The 22,034-nt window shown below is 41.2% G+C and overlaps 1 protein-coding gene across 10 annotated transcripts in view; it reads left to right on the top strand.

The window, feature by feature from the left end:
* SEC31A (SEC31 homolog A, COPII coat complex component) overlaps positions 1 to 22,034 on the top strand; it is a 114,631-nt gene that overhangs the window by 45,672 nt on the left and 46,925 nt on the right. For 9 of the 10 annotated variants that reach the window (XM_068233623.1, XM_068233628.1, XM_068233632.1 and 6 more), the window contains 12 exons: positions 143 to 266; positions 4,534 to 4,732; positions 5,263 to 5,358; positions 8,769 to 8,909; positions 9,093 to 9,235; positions 9,573 to 9,672; positions 10,108 to 10,269; positions 10,591 to 10,743; positions 11,921 to 12,154; positions 12,518 to 12,592; positions 13,639 to 13,677; positions 21,660 to 21,737. In XM_068233623.1, coding sequence (XP_068089724.1) covers positions 143 to 266; positions 4,534 to 4,732; positions 5,263 to 5,358; positions 8,769 to 8,909; positions 9,093 to 9,235; positions 9,573 to 9,672; positions 10,108 to 10,269; positions 10,591 to 10,743; positions 11,921 to 12,154; positions 12,518 to 12,592; positions 13,639 to 13,677; positions 21,660 to 21,737 — 1,544 coding nt within the window. The remainder of the gene's footprint in view (positions 1 to 142; positions 267 to 4,533; positions 4,733 to 5,262; positions 5,359 to 8,768; positions 8,910 to 9,092; positions 9,236 to 9,572; positions 9,673 to 10,107; positions 10,270 to 10,590; positions 10,744 to 11,920; positions 12,155 to 12,517; positions 12,593 to 13,638; positions 13,678 to 21,659; positions 21,738 to 22,034) is intronic. The other variant, XM_068233626.1, reaches the window with a different exon arrangement.

The following is a 22,034-nucleotide window of genomic DNA, read 5'->3' as shown; positions in this document are numbered from 1 at the left end:
AAGAGCATTAGGGTGTCAGTTGGGACAGTTTTATCCAGGACAGCATTTATGAGGGCAGATATCTTTACCCAGTACAGGCTTTGAACTAAAACAAGATTGTACCTGTAATCTATAGACTCTAAATTCTGTCTCGCGTCATCAGGTACTTCTGCTCAGCAGCTGGATGCCACCTTCAGCACAAATGCCTCCTTGGAGATCTTTGAACTGGATTTGGATGACTCTTCTTTGGACATGAAATCATGTGCTACATTTCCATCCTCACAAAGGTATAACATTATCTTTTGCTATATAAAGTATAATTGTAAAAATTAAACAGCATATTGTTGGAGAGCATTCTCTGCAGTCTAAGGTCAGCTATTGAAGAAAGCCAGTTAATCTGCTGGTATGTTTGGGGTGTGGGATGAAAGGGTAGTACACAGAAGAAACTTGTAAATGGAGAGAGAACATACAGGCCCCATTCAGGGAGCATTCTGGGTGTGTTTTAGACAACCGTAGCACTCCCAAGGATTTCTATAGTTTGGTGTAGTCCAGTGATCAAGCAGCTGTTTGCTTTATCAATACTGCTTATCCTCTGCTCATTGCTTTTCTCTCCACATCCAACCACCAATGACATGGCTGGCTGCCAGCATTTCATTTCACCGATGCTAAATGTTTTTCCGCTACTGAGCAGAAAAGTGTGTGGCATTGGTTACTGTCGTTCTGTCCTTGCATCGCGTTTTGAGCCCCTATGGGGATACAAAACTGTGAACACAAACAACTTTAGAAACTACACACAGCATCTCTGAGAAATTGATTGACTGCGACACTTGCGCAATTACTGGCAATCGACAGTAAACGCATTAAGATGAATACTGCCAGTCACCTCAATGCGGAACGCGGTAGATCCCGGTGCTAAACTACAGGATCGATGCCTACAGCCGGCTGTCTGAACCGGCTCTTAGGTGCTGACTAGCATCAGTCATGTTTTGGCATCAACACATCTCTTTCCTTTATGGGTACCTACCCCATATCAGTCTATATACTCTCATAAGAAATATGGCTCTATCTTTGATACTCTCAACCGGGCATATGCTAAAATGGCAGCCATCTTCATTTTATCTAGCACATATGCTGTGGTTCTGGAAGTATTTACCGTGTTTCCCCTAAAGTAAGACATCCCCTGAGAATAAAACCTAGCAGGAATTTCAAAAATGCTTGGAATGTAAGACATCCCCAGAATTTAAGCCCTAGCAGCAACCCACCTGACACCAGCAAGTCACGCTGGATACAAAGCCTGGATACAGGAGAGCAGCAGTATAATGTGAGTTCTACACAGTCCTATATATGTCAGGCAATTTGTGTTTTTTGTTGGAGCCAGCCCTTCTGATCTGTTGTGATGATAAGCATCACACACACACACACACACACACACACACACACACACACACACACACACACACACACACACACACACACACACCTTATCCTATCATAGCTCTGGGGAACCTGACAGAGTTATCTGCCTGCAAGAAATAGACTCTTACCCACATAATCAGCAGAAACAATTTCTTTTAATTGAGAGCCAATATCTGCAAAACACAAGCTCTGTGTATGTTGCACATGGCATACAGTATGTACATTTTGTATAGGAAAAATACCAGTGTGTTTGCCCAAAAATAAGACATCCTCTGAGAATAAGCCCTAGCACAGAGCAAAAATGAATATAAGACAGTGTCTTATTTTCGGGGAAACACGGTAGTGGCCATTGTGATTGTACATAAAACATTGCCACAAGAAGATCACAAGGCCAAAGTAGTTTAGAGAGCTACTACAAGTATTTTTTTCTGCATACCATTGTTCTCCCCAGGCTCTTTTAGCTGGGTGCTCCACCCGGCTAGTTTTGTTGAGCACGCCGCTGTTATCAGCTCACCTCGTCCTATGCTGTAAGCAGAGTTGCGCACAGAACCTCCGGCCTTGCATTCTCTCATCTCGCCCCACCTGGCTACTTTTTCTTTCACTAAGTTTTATTCCTTATGAAAGGTAACAAGTAGAAAATTGAACAGCCATTTTGACATTAAAAAATGTTAAAACTGCAACAGGCATAAGATAAGTGCCAAAGTCCTGAGTGAAAACTTCACCCGCTATATAGAAACCAAACTAAGTAGGTGCATAGTCCAATGTACAAAAATTGTCCAGAATGAGACAAATATCTATTTATGGTTCTTAAGTGGCAAGGAAGCAAAAAAAAGTCATTTATGATACATTTCTAAGGTGGGCCTGCGCCCAATCATCCCAGTGTTCATGATATATCTCAATAGTATCATGGTATGTAAGACAAAGTCTGCAAGCATTACACCATCCACCCTGGCCATAACTTGGTTGAAATGTAGAATTGGTTGCTTCCAAGAGAGAGCAACCACCCAGAATACAGCAGTAAGTATAGCTTAATATATCCTTTTTCCATTCCAGGGAATAGAGCCATTTGGAGCCAGAAGCAGTGCCTGAATCTGAGTCAATGAAATTTGTTTGGAAAGAAAACCCCCAATTGTATTTAGGCCCATAAAGCCCTGACCACTGGGCAGGCCCAAAAGATATGGGACAAAGTGCCCTCGGACTGCCCCCTAAAACAGTTGGGAGAGGTTTGTTGGAAAATTTTGTGTAGTCTGGCAGGGGTCCTATACCAACGAAGGGTTACTTTTAAGGCCGTGTCTCTGGCTGCTGTGGTTGTGGTTACATTCTTCAGATGATAGAATTTATGCCACTGCACTAGGTCTAAGTCTATTTGAAGTTCTGCTTCCCAATCGGTCCTGGATTTTGTTTTAACTTCAGTAGAATATCCAATAATGTGAGTATACAGTGTAGAGATGACTCCTGTGCTGGGCTGATGAGCTAGGTACATGGGTTCATAGAACGTGGTATTATAAAGGCTACCGTGGGCAGAGTTGCGAGTATAAAAGTGCCTAAGTTGACAGTAACGGAAAAATCCCTCCTGGGGTATGGACTTTTTGAATTTAAGAAAAGGGAAAGAAACAAACTTGTCATGTATCCATAATTGGAAGTAGTTTAAGAATTATCTTTCCACCATTGAAAACTAAAGCAGTTAGTGAATTCTGGAGGAAATTCGGGATGACCAATAAAGGATAATTTAGGGGCCTTGATGGAACTAAGCTTAAATGTAGCATGTTATCTATGCCAAAGGCCTAAGGAGTCAGTTACAAGAAGATGTAAGGATTTAATGCTCTTAATATATTGTGGTGACAAATAAGGGAGAGTTTGAATGACCTGGCTACTTTTTCATGCCACACGACTGGAAAATCTTTCTGGGGAGAACACTGCCTTCGTATTTTTTTTTCTTTTTTAATACACTTTCTTATAATATGTCAAAATAGCTACAATTGTTTATTTGTCATTTTGGATATGTCTTTACTTTCACTATAAGAAAGCATTTCTCATGACCCAAAGTGCTACATCTCAAATGATTACAGATGGGATTCAGTATTTTTTTTGGTGGTTAAAGAGAAACTCCAACCAAGAATTGAACTTTTTCCCAATCAGTAGCTGATACCCCATTTTACATGAGAAAGACAATGATTTTCACAAACAGACCATCAGGGGGCGCTGTGTGACTGATTTTGTGCTGAAACCCCTCCCACAAGAGGCTCTGAAGACCGCGGTACTGCTGGCAAACAGCCACAATGTAACAATGTTCAGAGACAGGAAATAGCTGTTATTAGCTGTCTAACAGACAGAGCAGCTAGAAACAGCTAAATAACCTGCCCACAGTAACAATGTCACCATGTAATAAATGTCAGAATGTTAATCTGGGAGAGGAAAGATTTTACAATGAGCAAACACTGACTAAATCATTTATACATAATTATGGTAAAAAATGAAGCACTTTTTTTACTACATTATTTTCACTGGAGTTCCTCTTTAAACCCTGCTTGCAGAAGGTGTGCAAGTGGGAATATTGTTCCTCCTCTAGCTGTCTGCTATTATGAAGCTAAAGACTTGGGTAAATGAATACAGTTAGCATTGACAAACTTTGTAACTAGATATGGTCTATGAGATGCAAATAATTCAGAGTTGATGCAGGATTATGCAAATTTGTACGCAAAATTATGCTGCTTGAAAAGTGACCAATGAAATCCAGGCAAGGTGGGAGTCAGTTCATCTATTTTCAAGCTGCATGAATGTACCATACATACTAAACTTGCATAATCCCTCATCACCTTGGAATTATTTGCATCTCATTGATTATTCCTATTTGTAACTTTGCATGTATATGTTTAAACATATACATACTAATTCTTCAGTGGAGGACAAAGCCATCCTGTCCTCTCCTTTGATGGGCAATACCTCCCAGAAAAATAATTGTAGGCCTCTGAGAGATGTATTTTTCAATTGTTATCCTAATAGAATACATTCTTTAAAAAAATATATGTTAATCTGTAGGCATATATTTTTGTCCTTTTAATTATGTTTGGTTTTAAAATGTACATCTGTGTTGTTCTCTACTGCAGGTTTATAATTGTTGTTTTGATTTGCTTTTAGGTATCATAAGCTTATTTGGGGGCCATACAGAACAGAATCCGACAGCTGTATTACAGGAGTTATTATTGCTGGAGGAGAAAATGGCAATGTAATAGTTTATGATCCAGATAAGATTATGGCTGGTGACAGTGATGTGGTGATTGCACAACAAGACAAGCACACGGGACCAGTTAGAGCTTTGGATGTGAACACGTTTCAGGTTAGCTTGTCTCTGGAGGGAAATAGGCGGCATTTGTTTATTTTATATCATTTTCTGTGATGAATAAAAACTGACAAAAATAACCCTGTTCTCTGAGTTAGCGTCACATAGGCCATGCTTTTATTTTTTGGTGTACATTGGAATAGCCTTCTTTTGGTATACTTTAATTTTCTCTGCTTCTTCTCTCAGATGTCCCTAAGGGATAGTGAAACATTCGATAATCTTCTAAGTGCTTTTCAGACAGCTAATTGTAGCCATATTACTGGTCTTGTAGCAGTGAAAGTAATCCTGAGTGCTGCACAAAATACTTTTGAGATTATAACCTCTTTGTCAGCTCCATGAGTGTACTGAATCAATCTGCTCATGGATTTGACAAAGGGAAGTTACACTTTCAAAAACTACTGATGGTGCGCAGAAAATAAATCATTTGTAGTACACTACCTTTCTTAGGTTTAATCTGTTGTTTTGTTTTTTTAAAGAAGGATTTACATGTCTTTTGCACAAGTATATACTGTTTTTTTTCTTAATAGACAAACCTTGTTGCATCGGGTGCCAATGAGTCTGAAATCTACATTTGGGATCTGAATAACTTTTCTGCTCCTATGACACCAGGAGCTAAAGCTCAGGTAACTACAGTTGACAGTATTTTTTTATTTTTTAAAAAAAGACTGTTTTAGTCAACGATTGCCTGATATGTATGTTTATGTTAAGTATGTGCAGCAGTCAGATGCTTGTATGGTTCCATAATGGACAGTTTGACCTGTAGTGTTAGATCTTAAAGTGGACCCAAATGAAAAATACAAGATTTCAGAAATAAAATCTATTTTCTAAATTATAATAAATAGCAGCCTTTTTTCAGCTGCATGATGACAAATATAAAATATTTTACATTTATTGGAGGAGCCCTTCCCTTCCTTTCATATTGCTGGGACAGAATCCGGCAGACTGGTGGAGTAGGAGGTGTCCGGCAAAGGAGGAATTGCTAATGGTTGCCACCTGTATAACCCTAGTTATGAAAAGAGAAGGGTGAAAAGCATGCACTGAAATGCTCATAGGCTTGAAGGAGTGTTTATTTATCTTTGTATGTGTCAGAGTGGTGCAACTAAATATTTAGAATTAAAACAAAAGTTTGGTTTGGGTCCGCTTTAATGGCCAACTACTGCTGTTCACCAAAGACAAGGTTTTAGGGGTAGATACCTGCATCGTTTCAGTTTGAATTTTAGAATATGCATGTCAAAACAAATATGCTGCCTGCAAATGCCATACAGATAGAAAGTAATTGTAATCTACAGTTTATGTTGGAGTTAGTTAGAATACATCATGTCTGAAAGTCTGTTATGTCTAAATTGGTGTTTCTATATTCTGCATAGAGGAAGATATAAGGGACAATATCCTTAAAGGTGTGCCACAACACCCACATAAACTTTATACCAATACAAGGATATGGATATTTTTTTATATATATAAATTCTTTATTTGTTAGGAAATTTTCAATATCATATAAAACATTCACACATATTACTATAAATATACATCCAGGTAAAGTAGGCATACAGGATGTCTATATCACAATCATCACAAATTTATATACTGAGCTCCAACATGGATCATAGTTTACTAATACATCATCATATCCTCTTCTACAGTTACACACCTCCACATATCACATCCATCTACCATTCATCCACACCCACATGTCCTTCTTTACATTTACTTCTCTATTCTCCCTTTCCCCTTCCTGCACCTCCCTCGGGATTCTTTTATCTATCCCCTTCTAGTCTGTTTTCCCAATTAGTTACTATCCTTTTTATCCAGTTCCCATTACCTGTCTATACTCAGTAGTCTTGGTGAATTCATCCCATTTCTCCCAACTTTCTTTAAATTGTTCTTCATTACCTTTCAGGGCATGGGTCAATCCTTCCATGCGTTGAATAAACAAAATTTCCCGGAACCACTCAATCAAAGGGGGAGCTAGATGCGATTTCCAATACCTGGCAATTAAGATTCTAGCCGCATTTAGGAAATGACTGATCCTCACTATTCACTAATTCTCTATAGATCGCAGTCAAAACATTTTTAGGTCTTTGTTTCATGTTACATAATTTCTCAAATTTAGTTAATTCCCTGGTGAATTCTTCTTTTTTGCCTTGGGTCAGAACAAAGTGGTGGAACTGCATTAGTCTCCACCAATCTAAACTCCGATCCGAGAATTCCTCTCCAATTACATTTAACGATTTCCAGTTCTTCCCATTTAATAACGAACTAGCCCTAATTCCTGTTTTTTATGCTCTTCTTACACCCCGGTTTAAAGGCAGGGTTATCTAATATTGGCATAAGCAGAGAGGGATTAGGTGACAGTTGGCTCTTCTCTCTAAGTCTGTTATACATTGTTATTGTGTGGTTCACTAAAATACTAGCTGGATGAGGACACCTACAGTATATGTAGGAAAGAACCATATTCTGTTATTTAATGGATATTCAACCATATTTTGCTCTATTTCTACCCACGTTTTTACTCCATACAAAAAGTCTTTATTGAAGACAAAAGTCGTGCAAAATATTCATAAAAGGTATCCTCAAAGGAGCATATTCCATAGCTGAGGATGTCGAACATACTGCAGTGATTAACATCAAGATTAGTGCAATTGTAAGTATTGAGGCTACAACGTTGACCACTCTCTCCAGCCCCTGCTACGTGCGGTCTCTGTGTGTGAAAATAGGACTAGTCGTCTTACCTGGCTTCATGTTGTCCAGATGTTACTTAAGATCATGCAGTAACTATCTAGATTTGACTTTATATATGGAGGCCTGATTAAGAGTCTATCCTGAAACAAGTCGACCTTGTCGCCTCAATACTATAATAATAATAATAATACAATATTGCACTAATCTTGATGTTAATTACTGCTGGATGTTCGCCATTCTCTGCTATGGAATATGCTCCTTGAAGGATAACTTTTATAAATATTTTGCACGGCTTTTGTCTTCAATAAACACTTTTTGTATTTTTGCATATAAACCTTTTTGAGTTTCTTCAATATCTTTTATACATATCCTTGTATTGGTATAAAATGCATTGTTTTTTCTCACATGCAAGGGTAGCCATGCTCATCCTGCTGGGACCAGAGTTTCAAGGGAAAGGCAGGTGCTGAGGTTAGAGTTCTACAGTCTACATACAATCACTAGCCATCCCCACGAAAACACAGTTACTGCAAGGTGGAATTGTAGTAGCAATAAAAACATCTGGCTTGCAAAATTGTATTCTGTTGCAAAAATGGAGGAATACAAGCTTCCAAAATGGTTTTCACACAACATTCTGTACTTGACCATTCCACTAGCATTGAGATTCCCTCTAGAAATGTTCCCTACTCTACCTATGCCAGAAAACAAGCAAACTGGTGTAAAAAAATGTTGCATGCAGTCCATTTTGGAACCTAGTGATTTTATTGCTAGTAGAGTTTCGGTCTTGCAGTGAGTATGTTTTAAATGCAGGGGTTAAAGATTGTATGTTAATTGACCACTCCCCTCAGCACCTGCCTTTCCCTTAAAACCCTGGTCTTAGCAGGACGGGCATGGCTGCCATTGCTTAGGTGTGCATTTAGCTGCCATTGTGGTCTGGCTGTAGCTCCTTTGCCCCTATGCCAGTACAGCCCATTTAATAAACTGTGTAACAGTTTGTTCCCTGGAATGCATGTGTTCCCTTTAAAGGCAGAACATGACAGTGCCCAAGGGTGACTCTCAGGTACACGAGCATGAAGTGTTCATTTACTTGCTGACTGGTGTAGGTAGTATAGGGACCATTTCTACTGAGGGGACCTCAATACTTGTGAAATTGTGAAGTATAGACTGTTGTATGCAATCCATTTCGGAAGTTTATATCGTCCATTTTTGCAATAGAATACAATTTTGCAAGGTGTTTTATTGCTACAACAGTTCCAGTTTACCGTGAGTGTGTTTTGATTGCAAAGGGTTAATGATTGTTTGTACATTAGTGTTTCTGCCTGAAATGTATTCTTTTTTTTGCAATTTCTTCTAGCCTCTAGAGGATATAAGTTGCATATCGTGGAACAGACAAGTTCAACATATTCTAGCCTCTACCAGCCCCAGCGGTCGGGCCACTGTCTGGGACCTCCGGAAGAATGAACCAATTTTGAAAGTCAGCGACCATAGCAACAGGGTACAGTCTCTCTCTCTCTCTCTCTCTCTCTCTCTCTCTCTCTCTCTCTCTCTCTCTCTCTCTCTCTCTCTCTCTCTCTCTCTCTCTCTCTCTCTCTCTCTCTCTCTCTCTCTCTCTCTCTCCCCCCCCCCCCCCTCTCCCTCCCTAATTTTCTGACCTCTTTATTTTAATCCACTTAAACAGATGCATTGTTCTGGCATGGCATGGCACCCCGATGTTGCTACTCAGATGGTTTTGGCTTCAGAAGATGACCGCCTTCCTGTAATACAAATGTGGGATCTCAGATTTGCTTCGTCTCCGTTAAGAGTTATGGAAAATCATACAAGGTTTGAACACTATTCCTAATTTGAATCATTTATTTTTATCCAGAGTAGAAAGTATCTTGAGATTTCAATCGTATTGCTTCTGCTTACTTCCATGCTGCTTCAAGTTGTTTTCTGCAAATTGTAGATATAGTAGAATCTCATTTATATTAAACTCTGATATAGTAAACTTATTGTTATAGTAAACTCAGTCCTCAGTTCCCAGCAAATGTGTCTGTATAAATATACAATGTATGGCCACTTCTCATATAGTAAACTACTTTGGCCCTTTGAAGTTTACTGTAAAGGGGTTCTACTGTACTTTTCAGCACGTTTTCTTATTCTATGCTTGTTATTGTAGGGGCATTTTGGCGATTGCTTGGAGTGCAGCAGACCCAGAACTGTTGCTCAGTTGTGGGAAGGATTCAAAAATACTTTGCTCAAATCCTAACAGTGGAGAGGTATGTATGCTCCACAGTATGAAATACAAAGCTAGGTCCAGAGTTAAAGATAAGTTTACCCTTAAAGCAATATTATTTAATAAACTATGCTATATATTTACTATGTTTTTTCGCACAGTAATATTTTGTCCTTTAAGGATGCAGTGTTGAGTGTGGAGTATGGTTACCTGTAGGAGGGAGAACAGAACAAAGCTGTCTTTTTGTCTGTACTCGCCCTACCTCAGGCACTAAGCTCCAGTTTCAGTTGTAGCTCACGAGATGAAAGCTCTGGCACTGTGTTCACAAGGTAGAACTCTGCTCAGGATTATATTCAAACCTCTTTGTTCTCAAAATACAATTTTGTCTTCTTAACTGTACAAAAAAAAATCTGAATGGATGTATTTTATAAGTGATATCTGTTATTCATACATTTTTCATTTTTTTTTCTGTCCCCAGGTTTTATATGAGCTGCCTACAAACACCCAGTGGTGTTTTGACATCCAGTGGTGCCCACGTAATCCAGCCGTACTCTCAGCAGCTTCTTTTGATGGCCGTATTAGTGTTTACTCCATTATGGGTGGGGGCAATGACAATCTGAGTCAGAAGCAGGCGGACAAGGTAAAACAGTAATGTCTAGATTACGGTCTGTAGAACAAGCACAGATTAGAGATTGTTTTACTACTAACGGCAAACCATGCACTGGCATTGTGATAGCGTTGTGCACAAGTACTCTTGTTTACTAGAGCTTTGTGACTTATCCTATTTTTACTATTGTTTTGAGCAATTACTTCATATTAGTTAGTTTGTCGGTATTAGCTATTGTCACATTATGTTTTCTTCCTCTGTATCATTCACCCATGTTTGTATTTTAGTTCATACAGTGCCACAAATGACAATGTTGCTATGTAAATCTTATGATTATGTTTTTGTCTCATTTAGCTTTCTTCTTCTTTTGGAAACATGGACCCATTTGGCACAGGACAGCCACTTCCCCCGTTACAAATGCCGCAACAGACCACTCAGCAGAGTACTGTCATTCCTTTGAAAAAACCTCCTAAATGGCTTCGCCGGCCAGTTGGTGCTTCGTTTTCTGTGAGTGATTGGTAATTTGTAGTATAAACGTTGCTACATGTGTTGAGGAATGTGGGCAGATCAACTTTTGTAGATCCACAGGTTTTTGAACCTGCAGTCCAGCCTTGCTCAAGAACGTCTTTCATCACTGCTATGTAACAAAATAAATGCCATTTTATAGAGATTTCTGCACAGAACAAGAGCTCTTAGAGTTACAGGGTGATTGGCCACAATGCCTCGCTCAAGGGATACTGTTCAGATAGGCTACATGCAGAGATGGTCAGATGGTTTCCCCTTCCAGTGTTCCTTTTATTGAAGGGAAGTAATGCAAACTGTCACTTGAGTTCTAACATATAGTCCCCATTGTAGTAGTAGACTATATATGATAGACAGTCAGATATACCAATACAGAACCAGTCAGCCACAACATTAAAACTACTAACTAGTAAAGGGAATAACGTTGATTATGTTAATTCAACAGCCCTTATCAAGGGTTAGAATAGATTAGGCAGCAAGTGAACAGTCAGTTCCTAAAGATATGTTAGAATTAAGGCATATGGGTAAGTGTAAGGTTCTGTGAAACTCTGGCAAGAGTCTGACAAAAGTGTGCCAAAGGCAACAGATGCTGTCTGGCCTAATCCCACGGAAGAGCTGTTCTAGCGCAAATTGCTTAAAACATGTTGAGGATATATAGTACAGCACATAATGCTGAGTGCCCATACTGATTCTGGTCCATTGCTGAAAGTGCCTTCAGTGGGCATGTGAACATTGTAACTGGAGCAAGGTGGTCTAGACTGATGAATTGCATTTTTCAAATACAGTACATGCAAGCCCCAACCCTTCTCACAGTTTGCAGGACTTAAAACATCTGTTGCTAATATTGTGGTGCTAGACACCACAGGACATCTTCGGCAGCCTTGTGTCCGTGCCTTGATGGACTAGAGCTGCTTTAGCAGTACAAAGAAGAAAGACACAATATTAGGCAGGTGTGTGTGTAAGTGTATTTTTTTTTTTTTTTTACTTTTCCCGTAACAAAACATTTTGCTTTGAAAAAGTATTTTTTAACTATGTTTTCTTTTGTTTTAAATGAAATTTGCTAATGGGATTTTTTTATGTAGTGTTTTTTTGTTTACTAGGCTTAACCTGTTCATTTTTTAAGTATGTAGGCTGCAACCTAAAAAACAATTTTCATCTACAGTTTGGAGGCAAGCTTGTGACATTTGAGGCAGAGAAGGCTCAGCCAACTCAACAAAATCCTCAAGCTCAACGATTCCATGTCTATGTCAGCCAGGTGGTAACAGAGGAGGAGTTCCTAAACCGCTCCAATAAGTTACAGGATGTGGTTAGCACTGGAGCTTTCCTTGAGTACTGCCAGAAGAAGATTGATGTTGCCAAAAACAACTTTGAAAAAAATGTCTGGTCCTTCTTAAAGGTTGGTAGTTTTCATTTGTGTTAGTGTTAATATTTTTCCAACTTTGGTAAGATTTTAAAATTAACTATAAATATTAGTAGACAGCCTACTGATGTAGTAGTTTGTGGACAGATCCAGTAAAACTTTACTGTGGATGGGATCACTAAAAAAAAAATAATTCCTGATCTGCAGAAAAGTGACGTCATTTCTTTAAAAATATCAAAATATGAGTACGCTATCGTTCACTCTAAAGTACAATATAAAAAAAGTATATATTAGTGGACTGGTGTGCTTCAGTCTGTAAAAAGCAAAATCTTCATAAAGTATCAAATTCAAAACTTCAAATTTCTAACACATCTGATACAAAATGTCCTAATTTCTTAGGTAAACTTTGAAGATGATTCACGTGGCAAGTACTTGGAACTTTTAGGATTCAGGAAGGAAGATCTCGGGGCAAAGGTATTTATTTATACATATTTATCCACCATATACATGATTTCACTGACAGTTCCTGATCCATATGCTATACATTTGTCAAAATAAGATGAAGCAATATCCCCTATTTGATGACACACCTTTAAAGAATGATGCTTGAACAATGTATTTTTTTTTTAGTAAAAGCTTTATTTTTCAGTAAGAAAGTCCTTTGCATGGCTGATGTGTTTATCTCTATGTCTGCATGTCCACAGACTAGATAATACCAGTTATGCACTCCTTTGAACGCATATTCAATGGCTAGACCAATGTGTTGAGACCACCAAGGTCCATCATGGCTAACCAATGTGTTAAGACCACCAAGGTCCAAGTTCATCACACATAGCAATTGTAAGCAATGCTATTTATGTACTCGCCCAGTTTTGGCCGCTGATGTACAATGACTTTAGTGCATCTAAATAGATTCTCCAGAAGGATAAGGTCAACTTATTTATTCTGCTACTAAAGATGTTGTTTACCTGATGGCTGGAGCTGAACAGAAACCTTCTCCTTTTCACACATCCATCCTGGTATCTGTAATATATTACACCTGCCTTACATCTCAATGCTTATGATGATGAATGACTGTAACAAGTTCACCCTGACATACGTATACAATGTGTGGAGAATATTGGCTCTAAAACACATGGGCCCATATGCAATTCACCTTTTCACCTGAGTTTTCTCCTAGGTGATATTTTCACAACTTGTAAATAAAATGCATTTTAAATGCACTTCTGTCTACCTGAAACAGGAAGTGACCGCAAGCGTGCATCACTTCCTGTTTGGCTGGATGCCAGAAGGGGAATACTGCATAGTAAAGCTGTATTCCCCAAAGGCCTGTTTTTTGGCAGCGCGGCTACCACACCGCTAATGCCAATATGCAGTGTGAAACCGGCCTTACAGACATTGATTAGGAGAAATTGTTGAATAATTTTGTGCAGTAACTGGAAGCTGTTTAAGAAAAACTATGCTAGTCAATAAATGTGAAATCATCTTAGTGATTACATATTCATCTTTATCTATTACAGATAGCATCAGTTTTAAGTCATGACAATGAAAATCAAGAGGTATGTTAAAGTACAGATATCTGAAACTTGTCCATTCTGTCTTCACCTACAATGGGCCACCTTCCTATATAGCTTGCTTACTCTGTTTCTATTGTCCTGCTTTGTATTTATTTATTTATTTTTGTATTACGGTACTTTGTACAATGCTGAAAACCGGCATGTTCAGTATTGTTACATGTACGGTATAAGACATTTGTTATCACCACTTGGCTTTTATCACCTTAAAGCAGTGGTTCTCAAACTTTTTGAAGTCGTGACACATCATGCCAAACGCACATATCTCTATGACACATCACATACAGTATGTATATTAGAAAAAAAATAAGCATGAGATGGATGGAAAAACACTTAAACACCCTCAGACTCAGTATAGGTAGTTAGTTAGCCATGTATAGGTTCCCCCAGTAAAGGAAATCAGGTGTAGGTACCCTCAGTATAGGTAGCCAGGCATAGGTGCCCTCAGTATAGGAAGTGAGGTGTTAGGTGCCCGCAGTATAGGTCTGTAGGTGCCCTCAGTATAGGTATGTATGTGCCATCAGTTTAGGTAGCCAAGCATAGGTGCCCCCAGTATAAAAAGTCAGGTGTAGCAGCCCCCAGCATAGTAAGTCAGGTGTAGGTGCACCCAGTATAGAAAGTCAGGTTTAGGAGCCCCCAGCATAGGAAGTGAGGTGTAGGTGCACCCAGTATAGAAAAGTCAGGAGTAGCTGCACCCAGGAGAATGTGCAGGCAGTGGCCGCAGATCAATCACCAGCTCCGTGGATTCCAGCGCTGACTTATTTCTTCAGAGCCCACTCTGTCTCCATCCGCTTTTGTGCTCTGCCTCTGCTCCATGTTTACTGCACAGTAGTAGTTAGAGTAGGGCTACAACAAAATGGCCGACAATGTCTGCATTTGTGGACATCAGTGGCCACTTTCTTATAGCCCTGCTCTAACTCTACTCGGAACAGAGGCGACACATACTGGAGGCTGCCCCAACACATGACTGTGTCGCGGCACATGGATTGGTAAACCCTGTTAAATCTGTGCATCCTACAGGTCAGCTTGGACTTTGTAAAATATTCATGCTAGCTACATACTGCAAACTAAGCAATGTTAATGCACTGTGCAATACCTGTACAGTGTATAGGCCAAATTATGCATGCTGGTCTGCTTTTTATGCATGTGAGCAGTATAAAGCATTTCAGATAATTTTACCTTACAATGCAGATTAATTTTCACTATCACACTATCACCGTGTAAAAGAAGGTCAGTTGGAAATTATTGCTACTCAAAGGCCAGCTTTATACTTTTTAGAAGTCTGCTGGCATTAATCTTCCAGCATACCTAATATAAAGACTTTTCCATGTACAGTGCAGTTTCTAGGCTAAAATGCACCCAGAGCAAGGTATGGGCGCCCGCAGTATAGGTTAGCCAGGTCTAGTTGCATTCAGTATAGGTCCCCCTAGTATAGGTAGCCAAGAATAGGTAATCCAGTATAGGTAGCCAGCTATAGGCCCCCAGTATAGGTAGCCAGGCATAAGTGAGCCAGTATAGTTGCCCCCGGTATAGATTAGCCAGGTAGGTGCCTCCAGTATAGGTAGCCAGTATAGTTGTCCCCAGTATAGGTTAGATAGGCAGGCGCCCCGGTATAAGTTAGATAGGTAGGTGCCCCACAGGTTAGCTAGGTGGGTGCCTCTAATATAGGTAGCCAGAATAGTTGCCCCCAGCATAGGTTAGATAGGTAGATGCCTCCAGTATAGGATAGTTAGGTAGGTGCCTGCAATATAGGTAGCCAGTATAGTTGCCACCTGTATAGGCTAGCTAGGTAGGTAGGTGCCCCCAATACAGGTTAGATAAGTAAGTGCCCACAGTATAGGTTAGATAGGTAGGTGCCCCCAGTGTAGGTTAGATAGGTAGGTGCCCCCCCAGTATAGGTTAGATTAGGTAGGTGCCCCCCAGTATAGGTTAGATTAGGTAGGTGCCCCCCAGTATAGGTTAGATAGGTAGGTGCCCCCCAGTATAGGTTAGATAGGCAGCTTCCCCCAGTATAGGTTAGGTAGGTAGCTGCCCCCCAGTATAGGTTAGATTAGGTAGGTGCCCCCCAGTATAGGTTAGATTAGGTAGGTGCCCTCCAGTATAGGTTAGATAGGTAGGTGCACCCCAGTATAGGTTAGATTAGGTAGGTGCCCCCCAGTATAGGTTAGATTAGGTAAGTGCCCTCCAGTATAGGTTAGATAGGCAGCTTCCCCCAGTATAGTTTAGGTAGGTAGCTGCCCCCCAGTATAGGTTAGATTAGGTAGGTGCCCCCCAGTATAGGTTAGATTAGGTAGGTGCCCTCCAGTATAGGTTAGATAGGTAGATGCACCCCAGTATAGGTTAGATTAGGTAGGTGCCCCCCAGTATAGGTTAGATAGGCAGCTTCCCCCAGTATAGGTTAGATAGGCAGCTTCCCCCAGTATAGGTTAGATTAGGTAGCTGCCCCCCAGTATAAGTTAGATTGGTAGGTGCCCCCCAGTATAGGTTAGATTAGGTAGGTGCCCTCTAGTATAGGTTAGATAGGTAGGTGCACCCCAGTATAGGTTAGATTAGGTAGGTGCCCCCCAGTATAGGTTAAATAGGCAGCTTCCCCCAGTAAAGGTTAGGTAGGTCCACCCCCCATAATGGAGGGGGGAGCCGGAGCCACGGGGAGGGCAGCCCGACCTCTCCCTCCCTCTCCCCGGGCCGCCCTCCGAGCTCCCCCCTCAGAAGCAGAGTAATTACGCAGCAGGAAGCTCTGTGCATATCTACTCGCCTTCCTGCGTTCCACTCGCCGCTGATCTCCTCTCGTCATAGACGCTGATACACACGCTGCTTCCGGCTAAACAGAATCGACAAGTTTTGGGCCAGTCCATCTCCACGTAGGGGATTCTCAGGGTTTTCTTTGTTTTCAAAAGCATTTCCTGAATGGCAGTTTAACCACCTTAGCAGTATGGACGAGCTCAGCTCCTCCATTACCGCTGCGGTGGGTTGCTCAGCCCCTGGTGGGTCTTTTTTGAGAATTTAAAAAAAACAAAACATGCAGCTAGCACTTTGCTAGCTGCGTGTTTCACTCAATCGCCGCCGATCCGCCACTACGCGCGCGAAAGAGGGCCCCCCCAGACCCATTGCGCAGCCTGGCCAATCACCGCCAGGCTGCGCTAAGGGGTGGATCGGGACTTCCCATGATGTCGATGACGTCATTCCGATCGTCGCCATGGCGACGAGGGAAGCCCTAACAGGAAATCCCGTTCAGAGCAGGATTTCCTGTTGGGTATGATCGCCGGAGGCGATCGGAGGGGTGGGAGGGATGCCGCAGGAAGTGGGGGGGGGAATCATTTAGCTAGCGCTAGGCTAGCTACATGATAAAAAAAAAAAGTGAAAAAACCCACCTGCGGCCGAGCGCCGCAAAGCAATCAAACGCCAGGGTGGTTAACTGCCAAAATAGTAAGATACCAGCCAGTCTCCCTAATCACACACTATTTTGTCAGTTAGACTTTGCAACTGCTGTTCAGGAAATGCTGTTGAAAACAAAGAAAACCCTGAGAATCCCTCATGAGGAGATGAACTAGTCCAAAACCTGTCGGTTCGGTCAGATTTTAACTGCCTACTTATTTCACGATAATGGTCCTTTAATGTCCTGTGCTGTCATAGGTCAACCCCGCTTGGTGTTTAGGCAGTTACTGCTATGCTTTCATAAGATGTGCATGTACGTGCTTCTTCCCACAATTCTTGGAACCTGAAGCAAGAGGTATATGGGGGCTGCCATATTTATCTTATTCTAAGCAATACCAGTTGCCTGGTTATCTTGCCTCTAATACTTTTAGCTATAGACCCTGAACAAGCATGCAGCAAATCAGGTGTTTCTGATATTTTTGTCAAATCTGACAAGACTAGCTGCATGCTTGTTTCTGGTGTGATTCAGACGCTACTGCAGATAAATAAATCAGCAGGGCTGCTAGACAACTGGTATTGTATAACAGGAAGAAAATATGGCAGCCTCCATATACCTCTCACTACAGGTTCTTTTTAACTCAGTAGAGTGAAGCCTCTGGATAGTTCAGAGGTTTCCCATGTCCCCCCTCACCTTCTCCAATCCAGCTCTAGGAACTCCCCTCCTCCCCTCACCCCCTTTTCAACAAGGGCTTGTCGAAGAGTGTTCAGAATGGAGTTGCTCGTCGGAAAATGCTCAGTGCACTTGTTCACATAAGAGTAGCACGACTGCGAACTTCCAGGGGCTCCCAGTGTCCGATGGTAGTCTGGAGGCCGACGACCATGTAGGAAACCTCTGGAGGATACAGAGACTGCCTCTGCTGATATAAGTATCTAATTTTTTTCTCCCATTAAACTTACAGGTTTGCTTTGAATATTCAGTGTACTGCAATTTTGTAAAATAACATGTGTTTATCATGTGCTTGCATGCATTTATTACATTTTTTTACAGGAAAACTACAACAGTTCTCTCTTGCCTGCCTGTATTTTAAAACCTTCTGTGTAATGTTTCTGGGTGCAAGTTTGTTTACTTGAGATATACTGTATATTCTTAATTCTCCTCAGCAAATCCTGCTAATAACTAACCAAGAGGCCTCATTTTTGTTCTGTGTAACTGCCTTATTACTAACACTAATTCAGCTCTGAACATATACTTATCAGCCTCCTAACACTGATTTTTTTTTAATACAAATCAAATCAGCATATCCTATATAACAAACATTAGTTCATGGTGGAAGCAGGTCTTTGGAAAACCGTTACCCCACCTGAAATGTGATTTGTCATTTTGGGGTAAATTACTTTTAGGCCTCTTTTACAGTTGCCTTGCAAACCTGCGTTGCGTTACCCTATTTTACTGCAGGGTAACGCAACGGTAATGGGGTCTAGCACACATACCGTGTCACGTTGCGACAGAAGTACCCGAGCCGAAGTACCCGCAAAGTCAACAGTGCGTTTCTGTCAGATTTCCCTGAAGACACAGCAGTGGTAAAAATAATGTAAGTCAATGAGAGACGCAGGAAATGTAAACATGTTGGCGGTGCAGCGCGCATGCACAGAAGGACGGGAATACGACGGTGAGACCCGGAATCCCAGTTAACGTACTTCTTGTACAGCAGAGAGTACGTCACTGGGCAAGGTGCGGTGCTATACATATGCCCCTGTCGGCGCACTCTGCTGCAGGGTCATACGATTGACATTTTGTGCGATGTGATGCGACGGGGTAGGGCATCGCTCTGTAAACGCATAGGCCAGCTATAAAACCGGCCTGAAAGAGAATATACCTATGAGGTATTTATCAAGCAAAGTTGCCTCAAAATCTGTTGCTTATCCAGCAGAAATCACCTTCTGCATATGTATCACACTGTATGCAGGAAGTGATTTGTGTTGTAACATGCTGTACATAGCAAGTTATTTGTGTTCTCGCCTGCTGCACATGTAACATGCAATATGTAGCAAGTGATTTGTTTTATAGGATTTTTGTTACGCAAGTAACTTTATGCAACTGTACAATAAGTCGGGCAGCAAGATTTGTATTAGACTGCCCAACAGTAATAATTCTATCACACTGGGCTCCAGTTTTGTAATGTGCAGCATGCAAAAAACTGATAAATGTCCCAGTTCTTTATTCTGCTCTGTTTACAGTTTGTAAGGCTACTTCATCCTGGTTTTTTATTTTTCTAAGATTTGAGCACATGCTATAGATTTCTATAGGACCTACATAATTGACCTGATTTACTAAGTAATATCTTGTATTATAAAAATGATGTGGCAAAAGTTTGCAATGCTCACCTGGATCATGCAGTGACATTGACAGCCTTTGCCCCTGCAACCAGCCTCCTCTTCTGCTACACCCTCCCATTCCTCTTTAGGAAACCTCACTTAGCCCAACCACTGCTCAATTGGAAAACAATGGCTCACTCCTTGGCAATTGTCTGCCTTGGCCTCTCCCATTTATGCTACATGGTCTCTGCCTACTGTCAGGGACATGCCTCTCCCTCCCTCTGGTGCCGTATTTTAAAACGCTGTATCATCTATGTTGATGAGTCTGTGCTCCCAGGGCTTCATTCTAGCATGAACAGTGGGGGAGATGGTGGGAATTATTCTCATTGCCACTGAACTTTCTCCTTTCTCACCTTCTCCTCCCAGATCTTCTCTGTTTGTTTCACATCTCAGACTTTACTTACTCATATTGGACGCAGAATAACCATAGGGAGCCTTACACCCCATTGTTAGGAACCACGCTATTCCCTCGCTACCCTACTTCAGGGCAAAGTCAGACTTAACATAATTCCTGCGACTTGCCATTTGCTGTAGCGGGACCTATACCCGTAGAACCATTATTGATGGCTAGGCAATGAGTTACCCAAACTACATCTCTCCTCTTTTGTGTTTTACTGTGAAAGTCTGCCTCACTGACAACTGCCATGCAAACTCTCAGAAGTAGAACAGACTGCAAGAGCTCTGCTTTGCTCATTAAACACTTTGCCTATGCTCACCGTCTTGCTATATTTACTTACCTACAACCACAAGGTTTTTGCACAGTGGTACTGCAAACTGACCTCTTTCTCAGGGCCTACACATGCACTCCACTGCTCTCAGGATGAGCGATCATAGATGCATCCACTTTCCAGGTCTGCATTAACCATTTATTGGCTAATAATGGACCTAAGCAGGAGGGGTTTCAGATGCCACCTTCCCCTTTATGCATGAATCTCTGATACGGAGGACACTAAAAGTGGCGCCATTTCACATGACATTTTGACTTAGAGACCTGCCCTGTACCACTCAAATTTCACCTACCCAGCATGGCACTGTAATGTTAATGTCAGCAGCAAACATGAGAGAGACTGCTGTCAGTCTTGTATCTGCGTTACTCAGCGTTTTGAGTATCTTGGATACTTCACCCTTCCGTTGAGAACAGGCGAGTTTTGCCTCAGAGAAACCTCCCCCCCCCCCCCCCCCCAATCTCCTTATTTTAAATCGGGCCATAGCTATTCCAGTCTTTGATGCATCCACCTTCAAAAATCCAGTGTACAAGCACATGCCAAAATGCCCCAAGCACACGATTACAGCATCAGGTTCAGACATCTGACCAGCATTTGCAGGCGCATGGATTAGCACAGCTAGCAAGACAATTGAGAGCAGTCCTGCCACCAGGAGATGAGGCTTTAGAGCTGGCAGACCAGCTAGTTCAAGCATACAAGTATGTGTACAAAGCTTTCCTGGAGTCAGCAAAGCTTTTGGCAGAGGCAGCTGTCCTCCATCACTCCATACAGTGCACTCTCTAGCTACCCTGCTGGAACTCAGAAGCCACATGATAAAATTCCTTAACTAGTCTCTCCTTTATGGACATTTTTGGTAGTCAACTGGAAGACATTATAAAATACAAGTGGAGAACTTATATTTGTTTTACTGGCTAATGGTAGAGCTAGATGAAGACTTCCTAGTGAGGAAGGGGAAGGCAAGCTTGAGGGAAATGAAGCAGCCTCCTGTAAAGTTACAAGCTGATGGTCACTGGTGTGGGGCTACTGCCACAGTACCACTGAGATGTGACTCCGAATGACTTCAATGGGATCCTGTATGACCCAACTGAGGATAGTCATCAGTTTTTAATAGATCACGGCAAACAATCGCAGGACCGTTTGTTTTCTATTCTTCTGCTTTTTAGAACAACCCTAGTAAATCAGGCCCATTGTATGGAGTATAAGGACATGCCTACTGGATTATAAAAAGCTGTCAAAGCTACAGATGAGCGCATTCGCAGTGGAGATTAATGTTCATATTATGCTCTTTAGTAGTATTAAGCTGATAACGTTCTAATTTTAATCAGTCCCTTTGATTTTTAGTTGCCGTCTCAGTGAAGGATGATCATGCAGCCACCATGATCTTTTCATTTATTTGTCTCCCTTGATTTTTTTTATGAATTGATTAAAGCAATTTCCTCACCTTTAATCCTTCCCCACTTTTTCTATTTCTTTAACACGATTCTTTAAAAGACTGAGAGAGAATCTGACCAGGCTCTAGAGAGTGATGAGGAGAGAAGTGACCCTACAGAGGAGCTGAGCTTGGGGGAGGTACTTTTTTTTCCATTTGCTGCTAATGTTTTCTGTCCCGCTGTCTCTGTGCTCTCCTGCAGGTTGTACTGTCACAGTAAGTGTGCTTGCCAGTAGTGTATTCAACACCCAATAATAAGTTAGCTGCAGTATTCATTGTGTATTGTCTCATCAATTTGCTTATGCCGTATACTTTAATTTTCAGTGAATACATACAAGCCAATTCATATTTTGCATGTCAGTGTTTCAGCCTTATAAGGAGGTGCATACTTTTTTTTTTTCCTAGGTAAATTCAGATGCATTCTAAAAAAGTATTTT

Source organism: Hyperolius riggenbachi, chromosome 1 (assembly GCF_040937935.1).
Source record: "Hyperolius riggenbachi isolate aHypRig1 chromosome 1, aHypRig1.pri, whole genome shotgun sequence".
In the NCBI taxonomy this organism is placed as follows: Eukaryota; Metazoa; Chordata; class Amphibia; order Anura; family Hyperoliidae; genus Hyperolius; species Hyperolius riggenbachi.
This window is presented reverse-complemented; position numbering and strand designations above follow the sequence as displayed.